General features: G+C 40.1%; 1 protein-coding gene across 2 annotated transcripts; it reads right to left on the bottom strand.

Moving 5' to 3' along the window:
* Window positions 1–828: 828 nt before the first annotated feature.
* On the bottom strand, window positions 829–24,873 carry hbn (aristaless related homeobox homeobrain). Of its 2 annotated transcripts, none has more exons than XM_076527396.1 (4): window positions 24,438–24,873; window positions 12,947–13,212; window positions 5,661–5,748; window positions 829–2,633 (listed from the first exon to the last, which is right to left on the bottom strand). In XM_076527396.1, the coding sequence occupies exons 1-4, from the start codon at window positions 24,508–24,510 to the stop codon at window positions 2,170–2,172; spliced, it is 891 nt and encodes a 296-aa protein (XP_076383511.1). In that variant the 5' UTR covers window positions 24,511–24,873; the 3' UTR covers window positions 829–2,169. The 2 variants fall into 2 exon arrangements, with proteins under 2 accessions (XP_076383511.1, XP_076383512.1); XM_076527397.1 differs by having other exon boundaries at window positions 24,450–24,873.
* Between the last annotated feature and the right edge of the window lie 309 nt (window positions 24,874–25,182).

Below are 25,182 nucleotides of genomic sequence, written 5' to 3'. Positions count from 1 at the left end.
AAGTTGTGAAAGCAAAAGTTTCTGAAGCACAAATTAGTAATCATGAGCAGTTAGTATAGCAGATTAATGACGCATTTGCTGCAATTAGAGAAACTGAAGAAATTAATAATGCGATAGAGTCAATCTTTGTTAGATGCCGAGCCTGGATTCATAATAATAGTAGTCATTTTGAAATGTTATTACATTATAAAGGTCTACTGTTAATTTGTTTGGTTTTGTTGGATTACTTTGTATTATTAAAAAACAATTAAGGGCATATGTTCATATAATATTGTTTTCTTACTTTTACTTGTAGAACACGCTGGCAAAGTTGTGCCGGAAAAAACTGGGACACCCTGTACATATAACAAATTAATCTTATTCTAATATTCGATACCTTACTACAGCTTCTCATTTGCGAGGAAGGTTTCTGAATACTTAATTATTTTATTTCCATCATATTAATAGTTCGTCATCGCAACAATTTGCAAAAAGGGTGATATAATCTCGGGTATCATTAAGAAAATTTTTGATTTTAGGAAAATCGAATGAGTTAGAATTTTATTTTCGCGAATTAATAGTTTCTTAATTTTCGCGATTAAAAACAGAGAACTTAGTATTTCAATGTACCGTAAGATTTGCATAAATTTATTAGAATTTCTTATTAAAAGAATTCAATGATGATGAACTCCTTAATTATATGGTAGAACTCTTATCCCGAAATTATCCCGAATTCCTGAAATTGAATCGAATAATTTAATTCATTCTCGTCCTGAGTTACGGTCCGTTTTAAACAGAAAAAACCGTTTCACTGTTGAAAGATGAAGGGGATAATGAAACGTCCACAAATGTCAGTAGTATCATATATTTTCTCTTGGTATAATTAATTAGCTACATATGTACATAGGGGTAACCGTACGTGTTTCTACATATACGCACGACAGTGTATCATACATGTATGTTACAAAAATTCTTCGTCCACTACAGTTCGTACCAATCGTCTTTACGGCTTCTAAGAAAATCGGATCCTCTAAGAACGTACGTGTTCAGCTAGAACTGTTCGCGTTCGCGTTCACTGTTTCAGAAAAAGAAAGACAATTCGAATAAATTACGTGATCCTAATAAAGAGAAACAATAAAGTCGATACTTTTTAAAACTGCGTGGCCATTCCCATCAACAGAGTCGCATTACAACGTACAATTACAGATTGTCTCCAGAAATTATCTTCCGTGAATCGTCATAGCTAGTAAAAATTAATAAGATCGTAACGAATGCCCTTGTAGACCGCCAGCGGTTCGAAGAACACTCTCGGTCAACTTAAGACAAAATCTCGCTAATATAATCTCAACTCTTCAAACAGCCTCAATCGTCACGCGATGATAGAATAGACTGCGTTCCATTCCGAAGAAAAACCCTCAGAGCCTCTACTCCTCAAAACCGTACACGCACATCTCCCTATTATTATCAGACACCAGACTCTGGCAATCACAGTCCAGAAGCCGCCCTCCAGACCACCAGCTCGACACACATCCTTATCCTCTCACTTTCTAGACTCTTTCTAGAGTTTGTCTAAACGTCATCAGAAGCCAGAGTCTAAGGCATCTGATAATCACAATCCAGAAGGCATCTCTGCAGGTACAGTCTCTCCTCTCACTCCCAGACCCCAACGACGTTTTCAGAGTTTCTGTACATTGATCCAACTCTTCACCAACTATACATATACACGTCCTTCTACCATCGTCAGATTTCTCATCCCTCGAACCTAAAAAATGCGTGACGAACTGTACATGGGTGCATCGTCAGACACCGGACTCTAAATCATCACAACCCCAGTTCAGAAGACATCCTTCAGGTTACAAACTTACTCACTTCTGACCCAGACTTCAACGAAATTCTCATCAGCGAAGACCCAACCCTTCCCCAACTGTACATGTATGTCCTTGTCCAAGGCATCGAACAATCCCAATTCAGAAACCGTCCAACAGGCCACTGACTAGCTCCCCACACTTCTGACCCAGGCTTCAATGCAATTCCCATATGCACGAATCCAACGCTTCCCCAACTGTATACATATATGTCCTTGGAGTATCAGACACCAGACTCCAAGGCATCCGGCAATCACAGTCCAGAAACCATCGGCTCCAGGCGTCCTCGTTCCCCAGTGTCCCCGAGCTACCAGACGGACCTCTATTAATTATCCACCTTGCGCAGGACCTCCTCGGCCTTCACTCTGAGCACCTCCGCGCTCTGTCTCCTGATCTCGTCGTCGGACGACGCCGAGTCCTCCTCTTTGTCGTGTTTCGAACTCAGATTCTGTGGCAGACTTTGCACCCCAAGGTTCAACGGGTGTCCGTGTAGGTGGCTGCCGAGCGTGTGTCCGTTCACGTTACTGTGGTTCAGGGTCGTGGCCGGGTTCAGACCGACCGGAAGCACCGTGCTGAGAGACGCCAGGTTCTGGGGAAGGGGCAGCCCGATATACTGCGACAGGATCGCGTGCAGGGGTGGCAGCTTTGGCGCGCTGGTCGGCCAAGGCGGTGGGAACACCGGCGGGATGAACCAGGGGAACGCGCCCGCCGGTCCCCCCGATGGGTCCGCACCTGGTACACCGCCGGCGGATTGAAGTAAACGGGCGTGAAGGGACAACTCGTTCACACCTGTAATCACACCGTTTTGCACGGATTTTAGTTCGTTGTTTCTGCGAATCTCGCCGAGGGTTGTTCAGGGGATGAAACGGGCTGCGCGGCTGGCCCTTTGCGGTCCAAAGGGAACAACTAACTGGCACACTGCGGTCTTGCTGTGCCCGCAACGCCGTGTTCGAACCGACATTAAAACCTTTACTTCTGTGGACTTCTATTAGCTCATTTTGTCACTGAATTTCCTTTTCTTGCAATAGATTATTAATATTCTATATATTATAATTTGGTACCAAAAAAAAAGAACAGAGTCGCGTAACAATAAATCTGGACTCGTTTCTAAACTTGATGAGTCTGCCTCCGCTATCCTTTGTTTGTTCGTTTGTCTTTAGTTATGATGATTTTACATGATTTAATTTACGAAGAACTGAGGACGTAGATCAAGCCGAAAATGCTACGAATTGAAAATCTTCGAAAACGATGGGAGATATTTTCCTTAAATAAGTCAACCACTGTTCTGGAGATTGAAGCTTCCCCTTTACAATGACCACTCAAAACTTGGCACACGATTCTTTTTAGTCGTTTTATGCAAAAGGTATACACGTGTAACTTGCGTTACTGAAAAGTAGACAGTACATCTTTAATTCACAGATCTTTATGTAAAATAAAAGTGTGTGGTTTTCTTTAATAAATTATATACAAAATTATTAAAAAATAGTATACTGGCATTCTCAAATTCTTTTAATGTGTCTACTGTCTCAGAACCTTTATGTTGAATGACTACTTTCTTTTATTTTATTTGTGGTTGTGTAATGTGAAATATCGAGTTTCTTATCCCTAGCAAATTTTAAGGATATTTTTTATAACTTTAATATTATTATAATATATACAGTACATTATTATATAATTATTATATATTATATATATTATATAATTATTAATATATAATATATTATTATTATAAAATAACTTTAATTTTATTAACTTTAATAATTTTTTATCAAAACCCTAAAAGCATAAGTTTGCAAGAATTGTATTCAACCACTTGGTGCCTATTTTGGTTAATAAAATATTTATTAAAATTAAAAAAAAAGAGAATTATTTTCTCTTCGAATAATCCGACATTTTACATTGCACAATTTAACATATCGGTTCTAAAGTAGTTCTAGGATGGATTCTTCATACTCGCTTCGGAAACCGGTATCGATATTATAACAGTTTACAAGATTCCATAACATGTTTTATTGTTAAAGGATGAGCGTTGACGAAATTAAGTTCTGATATACTTTATTTTTGTACACTTTCAAGACTTGGCAAAAAGGTAAATAGAATATAGTATAACAAAGTAAAATGTTATTTTTTCATAGATCAGATGACCGTATGCGGCTGTCGGATCGCGACACTACAGAAAAAGCTTACCGCAATTTATTCAATACAAAATTATTAAGTTAAGATTTATATTGTGATATGCCCATTCAATTCTCTTCCATTTTGAAGGATTCATTAAGAAGGAATTCGTTTTTAAACCCGAAGACGTTCTCCATCTACGCCTATGAACTGCTAGATCTCCTGAAAATTGATGGCCATCTGTTCGCGCAGAGATCCGTCCGCATGCAACGGAAATTGTGCGGTCAGCGAACGGAGCAAAACGAAATTAACCCCTTGTGTCCCGAAGCTATGCTGCAGTACCACTTTCATCTTTGAATTGAATACACTCGGATTTTGATTTTCGATTTAACCCTTGGATGACGGAAGTTTTTTCTGGACTTTACAGACAACGATGTTCGTGACTGTTTAAAATATAAACTTGTAAAGTACGAGATGTTGAATCGAGCTTACAGCGTCTTGGATCGAAATTGCCTACGTCATTATTGTTAAGATATTAATGTAACATCGTGTACGATTGTACAACTCCGTTAAAAATAAAACTAAAAATATGTTAGAAAATGTAATTGTAATTTTGCTGAAGAAATAGATACACGAACGGTTCGAAACAAATTCAAACAACACAGCAGGGTTAACTTATAGTTGATAAATTAATTATACATCTCCGGATCATTTCCTGGTTGGCCAAATTTTGACATATTTTTCCAAAACGAAGTGTTCGAATTAGTTTCATAAAACGTTCAATAAAACGGGTAAAAGAACGGACTTTTTATTTGATTTAAATCTACCCCTATGGCGAGCACGACGAAAAAGAACTCTTTCAAAGTGCACTTCAATTTCAATTATACATTCGGAATGATGGATAATCACAATCATATTAGCTTCATACGAATCAAGATACGTTGAACTTTGATGTTTCTCATCGGCTAGTAATTAGTCGAATGAAAAAAGAAATGTACATCGAAGAAATGCGCCCGCATTTCCTAGGGATCGCCGCACCCGTATGGACAGGTTTCACGGGGCATCAAGGGTCCGCTTTTCATGAAAAATGAAACGGTCCGTCGCGCCTCGCTCGCATGCGATGACCGCGATGGCCGACACTGAAATTAGGTGTAATTGGCGTCGATTGCATCTACCCCTCGTAACGTTTCTCGCGCCTTGCTCGCACGTATATTAGCAAACAGACTGCGCGCGATTGATCGCGTCGCAAACGGCCTGGGGTTTACAAAAATTTTTGATTTCCTGGGCAAACCGAAAAGCGAAAGTCCAAACAAACCGGTTCGTTTGAACGCGGGAATCGGGATCGCTAACCCTTTTACGCTCAAGAGCCAAATATGTACATTTTCAAGGGGCTAATAAAGACAACGAAATAACAATTACTCTGAGCATAACGGCTATTAAGAGTTACTGAAATTAACCGCTTCATAAAAATTATAATAGGTACTCAAATGAAATAATGATATCAATCATTTGCCACAAAAGCATTTTTATAATTCGAATAATCGTAAAATGGAAAATCTAAAGCCGGTTATTCGAATCGTGGCGGTATGTGTGTACAGTGTTAAAAAGTTAACACTTTAACAAGCATGTAAAAAGTAACACGTTTTAATATTCGATTTTATCTACTAAATATGGAATGGTTAAATCATAATCGAAACTCACCACTCTGTTCCACGTGCATGAAACTGGTGTCTCTGCCGAGCGCCTTCTCCTTCTTGCGCCATTTTGCGCGCCTATTTTGGAACCAGACCTGAGAGCAGAAAAATCGAGGCGTTAAAAATTAACACAGAGAACTAGAATCTTTTTTATTGTAAAACAAACAAAATGAAATAATAACAAAAATGTTCTATTCGATAAATATAAAGTTAATTATGTTCGAAAATAAACTAAAGGCACGGCAATTGGTGATCTCACAGTAATCGACTCCATCACCCAATAGACCATATTTTCACATAAATGGAATTAAACAAATTCGAGCAACATGACAGAAGTATAGTCGGAGCATACACAAAGTTTCAGATTAATTAATCGCTCTTGTTCTCTCATAAAAATGTTAAGAAGGTCAATATTGTCTAGGAAAAAAAAAGAGAAATTTCTCCCTTGGGGGAACAATTGTCGCACGAAATCATCGAATTATTTCTCGGAAGAAAATACGCCAGCGACGCATGAGAACCCTAACCAGCCGTATCAGAACCACCCAACAAAAGCTTGCTCTCGAGGTTGATTAAGCTAATTGTTAACAATTATCCTGATTTCCTCCGTACTCCTGAGTGCCGGCAACCCCTGCCCTCGCCCCTCGTCTTCCTACCAAACCCCTGGCACGCCGTTACCGCTGGCCCCGTTGCCATATAAATGCTTTCGCTTTCCGCCTGAACTGCTCTGATTTTTCGTGGCCACTGGCAGACCCCGCGAAAGAGACGGAGAAAGGAGAGGCAAATTGCGTTTTACATCCTGCTCCTATTGTGTCGGATAGCCGACGATAGCAAGATGATGGTCACTGCCATCGATCCGATACGCGACGATTTTCGCGTCATCTTCTTGCGCACCGCCGATTTTTTACCGCACACTTTCGTCAATCGGACGACAAACGGTCAATTTTTGCAAAGTCGAATGTCTACGAGATCCATTAAGTTACTGTCTGAAATGTTTAGCTGCCGCAAGACTAACCTTTGAACGGTGCACGTTTATGATCCGTAGACTGCAAATTTCGTGTGTTTGTGATGCAAATGAGTACAGTAAATTCTCCCTAATTAGCGCTCAGATTGTGCACAAAAATTAGGGAAAGAGGAGATACGATTATTCGAGCCTTGGGGCTCGTTTTTATAGTTACCGATTGTCAATAACTACAAAAACGTAAAAACTCTTTTTCCCAAACTGTCCATTTTTGTGCAAAATCTGAGCGTCAATTAGGGAGAATTTACTGTAGCTGGGAAAGGAAATATAGAAATATTTTACCACTGCTCTTTAAATTTTTTCATGTTATTCACCCTTAGCACTCGAAAGATTGTTCTGATGCATTTTGCAAAATTTGAGATTTTGATATACAAAGTCGAGTTGAAATAAAAATCATCATACTCTTGTGAAGTTTTATAGAATTAATAAATAAAAGATTTTGTGCTTTTATTTATGTATTTTACATGATTACCTTATAATTTGTAAAAGAAATAATAGATGCAAAGGATTAAGACAATTGAGAATACTGTATTTTACTAGGATATTTAGAATGTAAAACTATTAAAATACCATCCACTATAATTAAATTTGAACTTTCTAGTTTCGGCTGCATTAATTCAATTATTTTGATTTTGTGGCAATTTTAGGGGTAACTCTTTTTAATTTGTTGTAATTGTAGTAGGAAATTTTGATTTCGCATACAGATCCACAAATCAGTAATCAGTTATGGCCATCATAGTTAGATTCATTCAAATATGAACTATTAATATACGTTCATACGTTTCTGATCCCATCTCTTTGAAGTTAATTCTCGTATTGGATTAAATAGTTGATTAAAACCGAGAGCTATAAAATTGGAAGGCAGATGGAACGGAATTTTATTTAGTTCTCAAATAAAAGATAATTTTATGATTTCGATCCATTTTCGATTTACAATTATGAAAGATTAATTCCTCAATTGTATCATTCTAGATAATTTGCTGATTTGATTTATGAGAATTCGCTAATACTTCTTTACTAATCGTATTGTCAAAAATTGTGACATTATCAATTTTGACTATAACGTGAACGCGAATGGATCAATTTATTAAATAATTTTTCACAAAATCATCAATGTGAATTGAACAAAAGAATTCTACGGAAACAAGAAACTCTGGCACAATAGCAACTACAAGATCCACTTTCTCTAACAATTCGACGAAACAGCTTCGCAGAAATATCAAGAAACCACTCTTCGAAAATTCTTTTAAATCAATCATTGCAATAGGAACTGTTAGCTGTCGTCACAGAAATTTTAGCAGCGACTAACCCGAAATACCGTCGTCTGTTGCCAAAAAGACAACAAAACAAGTAGAAAATATAGGCGGCAGAACTGTAGGGGGAAGTTTGAAAGTGACTGGAACCGCGCGGTCGTCGGCGCGGCGCGGCGTCGGCGAGGGAAAGAGGCGAACGTCGCGAGGCCGGGGCGGGAAATTCAATTGCCTAATTGCTGTTAATTATTTAATCGTTGCTGAATACCCCGCTAACGCCTAAGTGCTCGCAAACCTTGCAGTGCGTCGTTTAAGCGACCCAACGCGAACCCGAAAGTTTGAATTCCCCTCGGCACACCGCCACCCCCGCGGAGCGTGTCCCATACAATCCTCGGTGTAACGTTTTCATCGTCTCCGCCGCAAATTTCCTGTTCGCGCCCTCCTCTCTCCTTCGATCCTCAAACTTTCCATCCCATTCTTTTTCATGTCACCCCTCCTCGAATCCTGCTCCAATCAATCTCGCGAAAAAACGCGATCCTTTGTCTCCGGCTTTTGTTCCTTCGACGACAATATACCGGGGGAGGGGGGAGGGGTGCTCGTATTTATCGGGGCAAAAATCGACAGGCACGCGGAGCACGAAAAAATAAAAAGGCTAGCGGCAGAAAGGAAGGAAAAATTGTAGCCGTCGAATTGGAAACGCGTCCGCGTCGGTGTCGGCTTCGGCGTCGGCGTCGACGTCGGCGTTGGCGTCGGACACCGCCAGAAAAAGCGAAAGCGGGTGATACGAGAGTGTCGCGCGTAGAATAGGAAGCGAGCAGAAACGATTCGCGATTCCATTACCATCGACGGTGGTCCGATCGACGATCGAACGCGATACATCCAGCCTGAGGGGGAGGGGGGCGGATGGGTGGTGGCGGGGAGGAGGGCCGACCATTAATACCGAAAAATGGGTAATTTCGCATCTGGAATTGAGGGCGGCGAGGGAGGAGCAGCGGAGGATTTCCTAGATTGAAATAAAGTGGCCGTGGCACCACTGCGCCGCGGCGGATCATTTAGCGGTTTTGTCGAGCGACGGCCAATTGCCGGCATTGTCGCTTGGCTGTACCACAATGGGCCAATCGGAATGCTCTCTGTCTCTTTTCAGCTCCGCGCCACCCTTCGACGACTGCTCCATCCACGACCCTTCTCTCCAATCTATATACGTACACAGCCGCCCCCCCCCCCCTTGTATAGGTGTGTACAACGCTCTTTCTCGCTCTCTTCGTCCCTCTTTCGCGATCCTCTTCCCCCCGTCCTCCTTCTATCCGTCTCTCGGTCTAGCTATCCTCTATCTAGCCACCCTCTCGCTCCAGCCACCACGTGTTCCGCTCTCTTCCTCCCTTGCTCGCGCTTTCCCGCTCCGGCACGTATGGCGGAGGGTGTCAGGATGGTTACGCTAATCGAGTAACCGATTTCCATCCATGGAAAAGTCATAATTTATGGCGGAACCCGCCAATACCCGCAGCTGTCGTCGCGCGACGATTCCGCGTCACGTAGCTCGGGCTCGTTTCGCGACCGATCGACTGATAATACAAATGAACGCCGGCCGATATTTATCTCCGCAAGCGATCGCACGATTTTCGTGTCCCCTACCCTTCGCCGTCAAACTAGGGGAACCTCGCGGAGAACGGGGGATATTTCTTCGATGAAGCAGGATGTTCTGCTGTTAATCATGTTGTTCTCTTTTTCTGCGCTTTCTTATTATTTAACGTGTGATCTGTGTGATCAATACAATGCGAATGTTATGCATTCGTGACAAAAATTCGTGGCTGTGACTTTGAAAAGTAACTTCAAAATGACTTTTAAAAGCAGAGCTTCGATGCATTAATCTCGGTCTAAAAAAATTATTATAGGAAGAATGAAGCTGGCTATTGTTCGATACAACAGGTGTTATAGGAAGTGATAAATGATGGACAGGTGATAATTTGTGTTTTGCATAATGATCCGCAGTCTAGTAATCACGAATCTAGAATTCTTTTCATAATTTTATATTTTAAACAAATTCACTATTATAGAAAAACAAATATATTACAGAATCTTATATAAAGAACAGAAAATGATCAAGAAATTATAGAATATGTATTTTCCTGTATGGCATTAGAATGACGTTAAAATCGTTATCGAAGTTATGTTCTTCTTATTCGTTAAATTGGGGGAGAATTAACAAATATGCAATCATTCTTGCAAATTAGTTGCAACAAGTAAAACATACTTGTGACTATTTAGTCACATATATCTGCGCTATAAAGAGCAGTTTTAAAATTCTAAATTTACAAACAATTAAGACTATTGAAATACCATTAACCTTAAAACTACCGAACACTGAAGGTAACCAATCTGTGTTGCTTTATAAAGATGAAAAGATTTGATTTATTTCGACCTTCTGCCATTTGTATGGTAATGTATGCATCACTTATGAAATTTATTCAATTGTTTTCTACGAAAAAGTATTCAGAATTGTAGCAACTTTAGAAAAATATATGTGTAACCGGTCATTTCGACGAGCTCGGTTGATTCAGCGTTAAAAAAGCATTTGTTACCAACTATTGAAACAGGTACCTAAATATGGAACATTAACACCAGATATTTTCCTAGAAAACGAACTACAAACGGTTTTACTCTTTTTATTGATTAAAGCGCTGCAATGACAAAATCGCATTTGAAAACTAAATAAAGAAACAACTGTCTGCGAGAGCTTTGGGATAGTAGCGAAATAAACTGCTCCTGTCATGTCACTAGCGTCCGCCCGAAAAGTCACAGCGTGTCAGAATGAATAAGTGTGCGAATCAACAGCCGGTTGTCACTAAACCGTGTATTATTATGCAAAATAAAAATTGTCTGCATCGATTATATATAGAAATAAAGTAACAACTTCAACCTTCCTTTAATCATCTTAACAGATTAAAAATAATGCATTGACGTTTTAAAATGCTTCTAATTTTTACGCCATTTTAAATTGTAAGTGCCCGATTTTGTCACAAGTGCATAAAACCTGCAGTCTCGTTATCACATATCTCCTTGTTGGATTTAGCAATATTGCGCAATTCGGTCACTTTCCTCTACTAATGGATTAACAATTCCAAAAAGCATTAGCACGCTCGTGGAATCGCGTCGAAGGGAACTCGGAAGGAGTCGTTGATTTCATCCTTCTGTACCCTCCCTTAATAGATTATAGGTTCGTAATGTTGCTACAGTAATAAAAATGCATTTGTTAATGGGGGGCCCAGGGATTTTTTGTTCGGATTAACGTCCTGTTGCGACTACCGTTCTCTTTCCGTGTTTCCGATGCTACTCGAAGCGAATGAGCGCGACCGGAGGGGAAAAAAAATGTCAAGCAGATTAAAACGCAATTGAAGTCGAGGAGACACCATCCGCCTATCGTTTTTAACTGCGTGTTTTATCGATCTAGACCCGGCTGCACGGAAAATACATTCGTACATATCTATATAGAGAAAACCAGTACGAAAAATCCGGTCTGTTTTCAATCGCGAGTTGCATCGACGAGAGACAAAGAAATAATGCGCGATCAAAGACGTGCGACAGTGAATCACCGGTTATTTAGAACGCTTTAAGTTCATCATTGTGGACTGGCGATTGCACTCTGCACGTCAATTCGCATCCTCGTTTTGCTCTTTTTCCTTCTCCTTTTTCTCTCGCTCTCGTCTTGTTGTCTCCCTTATTCTTCTTTTTGTTTGCCCCGAAACATACGCGCGCGCTCCTCTATCTCTCCCTTTCTCTCCCTGTATCTCCCTTTTTCTATTTTCTTCTCTCTATCGTTTTCTCTCTCTTTCTCGCAGCCGTTAAAAGACGCGGCTGCAAAATAATTTGAAAGCAGATTACGACCCCGTTGCACGCTCTTTATCGTTCGACTGGCTCGCATGAAATTAATCCTACCCCCTCGCAGCATCAGGGCCACGATTTGGCGCGCGTCTTTCGCGAAATTACCGACGTCGATGTGGAGGGCCAGATTTTCAGTATACAATAGTGTGTAATTAGTTGAGAAGCCCACACCGAGATTACCACTCGTTCAGCCCCGACGCCGCTTCCGACAGGCGAATATCGTGCTCGGAAAGCTGCCTCGAGGATTTAAAGATTGTTTCAAGGACCTTCGCTAACCATAATTCTATCAAACTCCTCGCTGACGCAAAAAAACAACCTGATAAACCTGTTTGTTTCCGAGAAATGATGTTGGTAACGGGAACCTCTACAGCTACTGATAATCGCTTCGCTTCAATTTTACTGTGCAACTGATCGGTGCAACAACTGATGTGTTTCTCGAACTTTAGAGTTTGTTTTTTAAAAAGCTACTGCTCCTATTTACGATCTAAAAAGTAATCAACTTAGTCTTTGTTCTAATTCATTGTTCTGACTATTCTAAATCCTGTATTGATAAAAATATTTAACGTTATCTCTTCAGCGACAAAAATATTTAGAATGATATTTGATGCAATTATTTTGACTAATAATATATACATTAATTAGCGTCCAATGTGAAATATAAATTTTAACTTTGAAAATAGAAAAAGAAATCAGAATAATGTAAATGTCTAATTACATCTCATTCCACGACAGTTCTGGTTCTTTTCAACATTCATAAGCTAGAAATATATAAACATGTGCAGTATAACTATGGCATAAACTACGCCAAATCCCAATGAATTGGTTCTTGAAATTTTTAAAACTAAAAAAACATTTAAAACCATGTTTAAAAGATTTGATTAATGTTCACAAATTTATCATATTGAAAGAAGGTACACGATTTTAATTTAAAGTCAATTGTCCATTGCATAATCTTCTTCACGAAAATAATTCTTTATAATTTATTAATGACGATGAAATGACAAATTGAAAAAATTAAGAAACATACGATGTTGTGTCAATAAAGCGTCCAAAATAATCCTAGAACTCATTCAGAAAATTAACAGAGAGTCTGAACCAATTCATGGGATGGAAGATCACTATCATCGAGCGAGTAATTGAACTCACCTGTACTCTAGCCTCGGAAAGATCCAACCTCATAGCCAGCTCTTCTCTGGTGAACACGTCCGGGTACTGCGTATTCCCGAAAGCTTTTTCAAGCTCGTGGAGCTGATAGGTGGTGAATGTGGTGCGGGATCTTCGGACCTTGCGTGGTCTGTCCGATTCTCCAAGATTTAGGGGATCGTGCAGGGCATCGTTTATTTGGTGATCGCTCAAATGACCGAGCTCCGTGTCCCCGCCATCACCAATTGCGTCAGATGACGCTGCGTGATCTGGGAACAGATAAAAATCGAGTACATTAAAATTATGGCATTCTTCATTTGGCAGAAATTGATTCTGCAATGACACTTTTCTCAATCACCAAATTTTACGATAAGATCATCGGGTTCTATATAATTTTTGTAGTAAATTCAGTAACAGTAAATTCTTCCCAGTTATCCTTCAGCTTGTAAACAAAAATGGACAATTTGGGAAGAGGAGATACGATTATTCGAATCTCGCGGCTCGTTTTTATAATTGCCGATTGTCAACAACTTTATGGTGTACCAAAATTATGGTACTTCCAGGAAATGAAGAGTTCCTGAGGTTATTTAAAGCAACTTTTTCCTTAACGAAAATGCAATCTGAGGCTTTATTTACGAGTTATTAACGAAAATACTAACGACCGAGCTAATCAGCGGAACTGGGTTTCCACCGCATGTTAGATCTGCCACAGCTGAGTTCGCCTCTCATTGGTCACTGTTTTCCGTTAATAACTCGCAAACGAAGCCCCGGATTGCATTTTCGCTACAGAGAAAGTTACTTCAAATGATCTCGGGAACCCTTCATTTCCCGGAAGCTCCATGATTTTGGGATACCCTGTATGAAAACGAAGTGCAAGGTCCAAATAATCGTAGCTCCTCTTCTCAAATTGTCCATCTTTATTTACAAGCTGAAGGACAATTGGGAAATTGACAAATTACTATAATAGTTTAAATTCGCTTTTCGAAAATTAGAATCTAGAAAGCGTTTAATACTTAAAATTAAGATCAATTAGTCGTGTCTTGACTACCATGTTTCATAAAAAGTTGCTCCCTTTTCTTCGATTTTCTTACGATTAATTAAGTAATTATGTAACATTAGCAAACGCTTGTTCGAGTAGATACCCAATAGCAAATGAAACGGGTTTCAGAAATCCTATAAATAAAACATATCTAATAAACGAAACTGTTTAAAATCCCGCATAAATATAAATTAAACGCGTTAAAAAATTTGCATGAAAGTTATGCACATGCGAACATGCACGGAGACCCGAATGAAGACATAACCTAAACGTTTCCAACAACATTAATTCTCAATTTAAATTACCAACCAATTTCCCAAAGATCGCGATAACAGAAATACTTAAGAATCTTACGGTTAAACAAAAACAAAGATATATCACTACGTGTCTCCGCTGCAAAATCTTCTCATATCCTCATAATTTTCAGACGCCATTAACGCTCGACCATCCCCATTTAAATGCATTAAGATTAAACGCTGCACAGGCGGTGTGATGCATTGGCACCATATCTCGCGAGACGAAACGGGACAGGTGACTCGGATGAAATCAGGGACCGAGGAACCCGGGCCCGACTCGTTAGCGGCGTCCCATGGGGACTGGCGGGTTGGATGGTGTTAAAGTCGCGCGAGTATCAAAGTTTGAATGGGTACGCGCAGCAAACGATCGCAAGGCCTTCGGTGCTCGAGAGCAAGAGAGGATCGGGGCGATTAAGCTAAATCGTCCACGCTGCCAAAACGAAATTGACGTTTCGCTGGAACACACACGCTCGGGAAGGGAGCGAGAGAAATGGGGATAGATAGATAGATAGACAGAGAAAAAAGAGAGAGAGAAAAAGAGAGAAAGAGATCGACGAGAAGTGGACCAGGAGGGGGCGGATGGGTTGGAGATGCTGCGGGGTCGGTCGGTGTGGGTGCAATTTCATTTTTAAGCCGCGCAACGACTGCCGCCCGATATATGCCCGATACGCCGATCATGTCCGATCGGCGGATTTGCCAATTTTAAGCCTCACCCGGCGCTTCATTTTTTGTACATCCAGCCGTGTATGAAATATGACGCATCGATGCGAGCCTGTACACTATACCTACACACTCGATAGTACTTAAAAACCGTTGCCGTCAGTGATTAGCAAATATCACGAGTGCATGTCGTACATTGGTGGCCCCGCGGGTGCACCCCCCGATGCAACCCTTGCGCGTAGCCGTGAAACACACGGCTCGCTTCGGCTCTCTGCCCCCCCAACCCTCTCTCGCTGCCATGCCGGGCTCTACCCCCCGGTTTTTTCCACCCTGTCTCGCTTCGCCCCGGCTCCCGTCTTCACCGGAGCATCGATACCCGTTCGAAGGCTCATTACAGCAAACTACACGTAACATGCAAATTTTTCCTCGGCTGCGACAACAATTAGCTTCTTACGAGAGGTTTAACGGAGCTTGGGGGGTAACCGATACGTTTAACTTGCGCGGAGGGGATGAAACCGGGGCTCTTGGATCTCTGGTCATCAAGAAAGTTACACCAGCTTTGAGGCTCCGGCGTTATTAACACGTTGGTATTGGCGTGTTTTAATCGTGGAACGAAACGAGATGATAAAAAGGTGTACAATTTTTTTTTAATTTACGAACAATTTTCTATGGCATTTCTTAAGGGAATTATATTGTTTATTTGATAACATTTTCAGACGGTTACGGCAAATTGTCAGTGACACATTTTCACGATATCCGTACTCAAGTCAGAAACTTTAATAAATACACAAATATGCGATCTGTCACTAATGTGACAACGCTGAAACTACCAAACGAGTGATCGGTTCCTCATTGGTTACTGAAATTGTAAAAATCTTTCCATGAGAACATTTTTTCTAATTTTCTTTGTTCAAGCATATAATATTGTTATAGAAATTAAATGTTTAATAGTCTTTCGTCATGGTATATATTGGTCGCGTTTAGTCTCGGTAATTCTAATGTTCAGTCGTTACTGGAAGTACCAATCGAGAGACCAAAATAGATTTGATTAAATTGTGTAAATCATGGATATTTATTTTTATTAACAGTTCGCATTTGCGATTCTGAGGTAACATTGAAAATTATCATACTGTAGGACGAGACAATTTTTATATTGTTAGATTTGTTTGTTGATATTAAATTTCACCGTATAAAATGCAAAAAAGTTTACTTTTTCCTAAACAGTTTTGGTTGTATGAAAATTTTGTATTCTAAAATGGTACTACATTATGTACATATACCTAAACGAATGAACTTACTGAATAACTTCCCACAAATGTACTTATAGTAAAACTAATATTACTAGCATTAACCTCATAATGGTCATAATATACATACATATGTATGCTTCAAAGTTAACTTCACTTTCTAATGAATGAGAAGATTATAGTATTTTAGGGGAATTCCTGACAATATAGAGTACTCGTAATTCGATAAACACCTAATTCAATTATTCCATTCCATTGTACAGTATTCCAATCGAAAATATTTCTTACATGATAAATATTTTGTAATTTTGAATAATGGTTTAGCTTCATATAAATGCTAGCATAAGTTCCAGATTCATAGTTTCTACATGTATAAAAATTAGTAAATAAGTAAATTGTTCTTTCAGCGACTCTGTATTTCAGACCTTGTATTTTACAAATATTCGGATTTGAATGCGTTTATCAATTTCTTTAATAGTAACCGTTAATTAATTAATCAACTAAAAAACGACGCATATAATTTTCTTTTTACCTCCATACGTTCTTCTGTTAGTTACCATTTCTGTATCAAAAATCTACAAAACATTTAATTGCCGTAATTGTAACAACAAATATATGAGTGTTTCTATCTACTTGTTTCTATATATCTACTTTTACCAAATTACTTTTATAATCGTTGTAGATAAAGTTGAAAAATCAATAGAGCAAAAGTGATTATACTCGAAAATAATTTTAAATATAACATTCTACAATGTGTTTTTCGACTTCTCTAGTAAACATTGTATTAAATTAACATTTTGGAAGGTGTTTTTCAAGTCATTCGTTCAAAATAACATTAATAGGATACCGATATAACACAAATCCAATAGAAGTAAACAAATTTTTTCAAAACTAGAAAATCCCTGTTAAGACGGCGTGTACTACGCGAAAATGCACTGTTTACGACAGTCTCGGTAAAAACGTGGCCCAGCGAGTTGTCGATAACAAACGCGAGGCCTCGGCGAAAGATCGGGACGGTCACTTTTCGATCGCTCGCGCTTAATTAGTGAGCCGACGAATTCAATTCCCCAGCAAACTCAAATTACTCGCGGAATTAGATAATAACGCGATAACGACCGCCGTCGTCGGCTTTGACAGAGTTTTAATGTCCGTCTCACCCCCGGCGCAGGTCCCGCCAACCCCTTACGCGCGTTTGCTTGAACTAATTAGACGAGCATTTACTACTCGTGCGTAATAACGTTAATCCTACTTCCCGGTGCCGCTCTAACCGGCAGTTACGATAGATTGCGTCGATGCGATTCATTCGAACCGGCCGCGTATGTCAGCGTTGCATGGATAAATGGAACGAGGAGAGGGGGCAGGGGAGAGCGAGAGAGAATGCGAGAGGTGAGAGACAACTGTATGCGGCACGGGACACGCGTCTCTCTCCGTACGTGAGCACGTAATCGCACTAACATTTACGCAAACAAACGTCGGGATAATCCACGGTGAATAGAGAGATTTTTATGTTTTCATGCTAGGGCACAATGGGGCACCCACTTGATGCCTAACTCTCCGTTGCTTTATATTAAATCTACGGACCCACCGATAGGGGTTGGAACCGGGGAGAGATCGGCCCGTAAAAGGCAGTCCGCTAAATTAAAGATTTATTTACCGTGCCCCACTGATGACCACATGCCGGATAGTCGGGACCAAGATAGGCGTCCCTGACAATGCCGACAAGATATTGCTTCCTGTTAACCCGCAGATTCCGACTCGACGTCTGAAAAAAACCCCATGGAAACACGCTTCTGATGGCCTTGACAGTTTATCCCACTCGGAAGCGTTTAGTCGAATGATCAGCTTTCACACCATTAACCCTTTTATGGTGTCTCGGATCTACATAAACGAGACCATATATACCATATAGATGGTATATATGCCATATATACCATACAGACCATATATATAAGGTGATAATTAGAATATATATATTCTAATTATCACCTTATTGATGTCCTTATTCAATTTTGCAAGTATATTTTCTACTTTCTTTTGCATTTTCATGTCAACTATTAGATTCTTTCATGTAAGGAACTTAGGAAGATTGTACTAGAGGGCGGTTTCTGAAGATGTGAACGTTTTTTTTGTTTAGTTGAGGCTATGCGACCAGTTATTGTAAGTTTTTATGAACACCGTAAGAGGCAATTGTTAAAATTCAAATTAGAGAACATTTTCGCTGTCGACAGAACCATTTCTTGCGATATAAATAAAGTAAGAAACTGTATTAATTCTAAGTAGTGTACACGGTTTCTTGTATTTTAGAATGCTATGTGATAAATGCATGAAGATTTAATGTTATACTTTGCGCTATGTTTTGGCCGACAATGTTATTTTCCGGTAAAATATAATTTTTTTAATTTATGCATTTTTCTGTCGCAATTTCCTATATTATATTACTTTCAACGTTTTTTGAAATGATGTTCTTTGACAATATTCTTTGTTAACTGTTAACTTGTAGTGTCCCCTTAAAATGTTTCTGGATCTTGTTTCTACGAATAGAGCAAAACGTTTAATAAATTGTTAATAGAATATAGATCTTTACACATCACAAGCTACGAAGTACTATAAACAGCGCAACAAAAACTGAAAACTGAGAGAGAATAGTCTAATAACTAGCAAAAGCAAGAGGAGGGAGAGGATGTGCAGTTTAGAAGTGATTGGGTCCTTTTGGAGCAAGATATTTGTTTCAATGATGAATATTTCGATGGTTAATTGAATTTTCGTAGCCTCCTATGGATGAAATATTAATTTTCACAGATTCGTTCGTCGCGCCACGCCGGTTACATCCGCCGACAATATTGACCGTAATCAAATTGAAAATGAAATTCCGCGATTACATTATTACCCTTTTGACGGGCCGTGACCTCGAGCGCGTCGATTTGTAAGCAATTCCCGGCGGATCGTATCGGTGAACGTGCAATGCGCGGGTATTATCAGACGCATTAATTATGTTAGACGACTGTACGCTCGAAATCCGCAAACACATCCTGATTTCTGCGGGCCACAATCGGCCGGCACCAATAATCGGTCCACCTGTATATAGTGATCATCAGCTACTGTGTTCCTACTTGTATACCTACGTGTATCACGAAATTCACAGCGGCGGCCAATACTCTGCTAACACCTGTATTACTGTCTTTCTTCGTGGCAATAGTAACGATACTTAATACCGTGCGAAGATTCAATCATCCACGATTTTCACCCGCATCGAATGCAATAATCGACGATACACTTCGTTCTTATCTGTTCTTCGAATGAATCCAGTGAATCGAATGAATCGAGTAAATCGAGTAAATCACTTCTGCGTTACAGACAACCCCTCGACCGTCCAATTCATTTCATATCGTTCCTTATTACAAGACAATTATTGCGAGATTTCAAAAGCGCAAGCCCGCATTATACGGTAACACAGATGTTTGTAATCTTTCTGCGAAGAAATAAAATTCAGTTTTTATAATTTGTTGGTTCTCTAATTCGAAGACGAAATCAGATAGATGCAGAATTCGAAGACAACATCCTAAATTTTTGAATAATTTCAAGTACATTTCATAAACGTTCTCTGTAGTAGAGGTGTCGATTGTTCAATTGATTTTATCGTTCATTATTTCTAATACACAGACAGAATCAAATGACTGAATGAATCATGGCAGATTCTTCAATCATAACAAGTGAATGACATCGAACAAATGAAATAGATTTTTCGATCAGACACATTCTACACAATACCACTTTCTAACTATAATATAACCATAGTTCTGAAAGACCACGGCAACATCATATAATGGTGTCGATAGTCTAAAGCCATAGAAATATAAAATTCTTTATCGCGTTTATACAACAAATGTAAATCAAAAGAATCGGAATAATAAGATTATTATCATAGCCGGCTCAGTAATCGCCTCATTCAAATTGCTCGATCCCATCGTCGTCCCAACGAACCAGGCCAAAAGCAATCATAAATTAATTATCGCGACCGGTCGAGGATCGCATTAACGCCTTTTTAAATCGACCCGCAAAAGGAGCAACTCCCGTCGGAATTTCCTCAAGACTATCAGCCCCATTAGCGGAGCGGCGCGATCCGAAAGAATGGTGGCCACACGCGAGCACGGCTAATCAATCTACGGCGCGCAACTCCGTCCTTTTTCCCCCATAATGTCTGCATTTCTGAGCAACGCGCTTACGGGGGTGAAGTCCGCGCGCGCGCCGCGGACAAGATACACGCTGCCGCCGGCTGGAACGGATTACACGAGGTCCGGCGGAGTCTTTACGTTCCGGAAATCTAATAAAATCCGTAAGAGGGTTTACGGGTAATACGTTCATCGTTAAACTCCCCGGGATAATCGTTCCGCAGCAAAAAATCGGCTCGCGATAGCGTGCGCGCGCGCGCCATGCTTTCTTCTCGCGGCAACTCAATAAGCGTAGGTTTACGTAAGTTTATTAATTTCCTATGGCGGTTCCCGGCCGAGTTAACGTCCCGTGGCTGGATTACAAGTCACGATCGACCCTTACCGCGTAGCTAATTTCTTTACACCGTTTTACACAGTTATTTTTATACGCCGGCCGAGACGCGGACACGAAACCGGTCGACGCTGATCAAATATTCTAACTAGCATATTTGCATTATCATTGTTATAACCAGGCTGCGGATTTTATATATTTATGGCAAAATTTGATTAGGTCGATACAAAGCAATAACGATACGAGAATAGGATATAATAATCCTGCACCGTTTTTAATTTATTGGTAGTATTCGAAATAGAAACATATCTTTTTTTTAACCCTTGTTCTGTACAAATGATGATCACAATTTTTATTTCGCAAAAAAATCTGCAGTCTAATTGTAACATATTTGTAGATTTTCATAAATATGTTCAAACATATTGAATAAATATGCTTATAGAAAATGTTGAAACATATTTGTAGAGATGTTCAAACATATTTACAGTGTATTTTCAAATATATTCATAGTATATGTACAAACATATTCAAAAGTATTTTCAAACATATCTAAACGATCAAAGAATTCTTCACGAGAACGTCGGACTGTTGATTGTAGTAATATTAACGCTTATTACTTCCGTGGTCATAGTAATTCCCTAGTGGCGAATATACACTCATCACACTTATACAATTAGTTTAGTATGCTTAAATATCGATGACAAAAGTACCAAATTTTATTTCGACTTAAAAGTGGCGGATGGTAATCACGTCTAGCAGGTATTGATGAGAACTTTATAGCCGCGAGTTTGTTGAACTAATTCTTTCTTTGTCTTTGCAGATGATTCAAAAATATGGTTTTAATCCGTTCAAGACTAGTCGAACAATGTATATGATTTTCTTTTGCAACACTTTATATATCAGGGTTTTAATAATACGTTCTGGAATTATTTTCATTAAATTTGTAACTTTAACAAATTTATGATATAGAGAATAAGTAATATAACAATAATATAATTGTTTCCATTGATATTAATGAAAATTTAAATTCTAAGATTTTGGAATCTTAATTTTGGAATTAATAGATACAAATGAACTTTACTATTGCATCTAAATGGAAAAGGATAGTCAAAACAAAAGTCATTGCTAATGACTGCGGATTTTCATTGTTGTACCTAATTTTACAAAAAATTATAACTAAATAAAAGTTTCCTTTGTCAACTAAAAAAAAAATCAAATAAAAATGCTATTAGACCTTGTTAATTTATAGGTTTTCTTGCACTTTAAAAATTTGTACCTTTAAAAATTCCACGTCTACTACAGCAGCCTGTATTTGTGTAATAATCAGACTTCGGATTTTATGCGTTTATAACAAAAATGGATAAACAAAACACTGATCAGTGAGAACACAAGTAGAATTTACAAGTACTGTTGCATTACTATCACTGTGTTAACATCATTAAAAGAAGAAATACATTTCGATCTAACTTCTGTTTCATAAAATCCACAAACTAGTAATAACAAAATACATCAAAATTTGTTCATTGTTCTACCATTGTGTTATCTTTCTTTTCTGATTATGCCGATACCGATTGATACCGCTATAGACACTTTCATTGCCTGGTTAACGCACATTTTGCCGGGAAGTATGTATCATTCAGACAACTAAATTCGATTGACAATTTTTCGAAATAGCTTCGAAATAGCCGCGCATTAACCCTGATAAACAACAAAATGGCTCGACTGTTCCCGTCCGAAAAAAAACCCACCGAAGATACACCACCATTTCAGGCTTTTACAGTGTGTTCTTCCCTTAATCCTCGTTGCGGAGGTTCGAAACGGCGCTCGACGTCCTGTCCCAGTCCCAGGACAATGCGAGCCGGTGACTTTGTGCGAGAAACGTGGTAATTGATAGCGAAGCGGCGCGCGTGCCGGTCGCTCGGGAATTGCCGCCGTTAAAAAACGTAATCGTGGTTCCTTGAGAAGTCCGCGGGCAGCTTGGACGTTTTAATGAAATAATTGCGTGCCCGACGCGCTCACCCCGGCGAAATACAGTCAGTCAGCGAGCAAACAAGCGTGCGCGAGCCGCTCGCGTGCTGTCGGTCCCGTCGTAAGTCTTCGTCGCGCCGATCGTCGCCGGAGATTTCGAGCCTCGACCTAATTAGCCTTTTAAAATACCCACGGCAATTAGCCTGTGTAAACAAGCAGCCGGATACGATTCCGGATCGAAATTCGTGCGATCGCGATATCTCGACTCGCCGCGCCGCGCCGCGCCGCTTCTTACCGATTCCGAGCGGATCGATCGGTTTTAACGATTTTTAGTAGAACGACGCTCTCGCTAAATTGACATACAATTACCGACGTTATCTGATGCGACCGACGATGGGTTAACGGTGATAACCCACTTTGTTGTACGGCCTAACTTTTCTCTTATCGCAATCGCGACCGGATCGATGCGCTGACAATAAAATGTTGGTAAACGAGACCTTAGTTTACTTAACGATATTAGATACCAGATAATAATGCAATATTACACTCGCCAAGCTGATGCCGGGTAGAAAGAGACCCGGCACCGTTATCGGCGCTATAAACTCTGTTTGTTTCGACCAGGTGGGCCGAATTCGCAGAACGTTAACCCCTTTGTTACTGAAGACGGCTACGGTCAACCGTATTCGGAGTTACGGTATCTCGAAGATCGCTGTCGCGCTACAGGTATCAGGTTTATTTCTTTTTCGCCTTGTAGCGAAATTACGTACGGTCGGAGAAACTTGTTCGTTAAAATTCAAACACTTAAATTTATCATAGACCTTCACGCAAACTTCATCTCATAAAACTTCATTCTTTGCACTCGAAGCTATTTTATCTAGAGTATCTAGAGATTTCAGCCCCGAAAATTTTATCGAATTGAAAATATTTTATGAACTAAGAAATAAAAGATTATCGTATTTATTTATACCACGCTTACGTTTTCAGCGATTCAATAAATAAATACAAATTCAACGATGTTATTGTTAGTATCGTTTTCAATTATGGTGTAGTAATTTTAGTAGCGCCTTAAAGTCGACATACTTGTGCATAAATTTAGTTTTGTGATCAGAAAATTTCTAACGATGGAGATCGATCGAAGATACCATTAACTTTCATTGGTATTTGAGTTCTCTTGTGTTTGAAAATTCGATACCTCGGTTATCGGGACCGAAGAACGGATAATAAAACTGTTACTTCTATCCTTACCAATGTGAATCGTAACGAACAACAAATTGTTTACACGAACAATGGAGTTCGAATAATAGAGAACTCGGATACGTTCGGATAATCGAAGTTCCACGGTATCACAAGTACCCCGGCTAGTCGTGGTAACAATCTAAGCATTTTTAAAAATATCACTATTCTACCCAGTCTTTTACAAATTTTTGAGAACTTTCGTGCAGGGTGCAACTTGTGTAACAACATGAAGACCACAATCCAATAAACAGTTCCAACCACCTTACAGAATTTCTCGACGGTCAACGTACCGAATTACGATCAAAATAGGCTCTAAGTCCGATCGAACTGTGTCACCGCCGTACCGTATCAATCGCAGACAACTCGAACAAAAGTGCAACAGTTCGCACAATATAGCAAACTAACAGCACACGTTGACTACTACAACGTCGTAAAAGATCCGTCCCGATCGGCAGCAAAGGTTAACGATCGCTGCACGATTTTCCACCGAAGAAGCGATCGGGTAAAAACGATTCTCTTGGCACAGGTCGCAATAAAAGAAATCGTACCTTCTTCCTTACCGTGTCCCAGGATCTGGTCGATGCTGTACACGTTCTTCTTCTGATTGTATGTTTGCGCCATGCTTCCAGGCGGCGTCTCGCCGGATGTCACTGTTGCAACTCGCAGGCCGTACGGCTTAGCGGAAAGTCTTATTCGATTCACGACTCGGTTCACTGTTGGCAAACGATCCGTCTCCGATCGAGGATCCGTGGAAAATCGTATTTCCCGCTGGTCACGCGGCAGATGGAGCTCCCGCGAGAAAAACGTCGTTGGCGCGCGCGTTGGACAATGCCGAGTGGACCCAAGGAGACCAGTCACGGAATTGAATGCGAGAGCAAAAATAAAATAATTAGTCGAGAAAATGAATAACTGCGGACGGGACGACAGGTATCGTCGGACGTCGCACGCGGCTCTCCGGACTCGAAAAGAAAATGCGTCAATCGACGGCGCACCACGAACTGGCTCGTCGGACATGAAAGCAGCCCTTAATATCGCATACAGCCGCCCCACCTCGCAACCCCTAACACCGCCATATTAGCCTCCCCGCCAATGAGGGCGCGCGCTTCTCACCCAAAGCCACCCCGCACTCGGGAGTTGAATGAGGCCTGGGCGGGGAATATTTTGCCCTTTCCGCGTAAATCCCCGGATTTTTTTCCACCTCCTCCTCCTACCACATCCTACCGGACCTTCTTTCTCCGTCCAACCTACCTACTCCCTCTACCTCTCCGTTCACCTTCTGCCGGCTCGCGTATG

Source organism: Megalopta genalis, chromosome 19, assembly GCF_051020955.1.
Source record: "Megalopta genalis isolate 19385.01 chromosome 19, iyMegGena1_principal, whole genome shotgun sequence".
NCBI lineage: Eukaryota > Metazoa > Arthropoda > Insecta > Hymenoptera > Halictidae > Megalopta > Megalopta genalis.
This window is presented reverse-complemented; position numbering and strand designations above follow the sequence as displayed.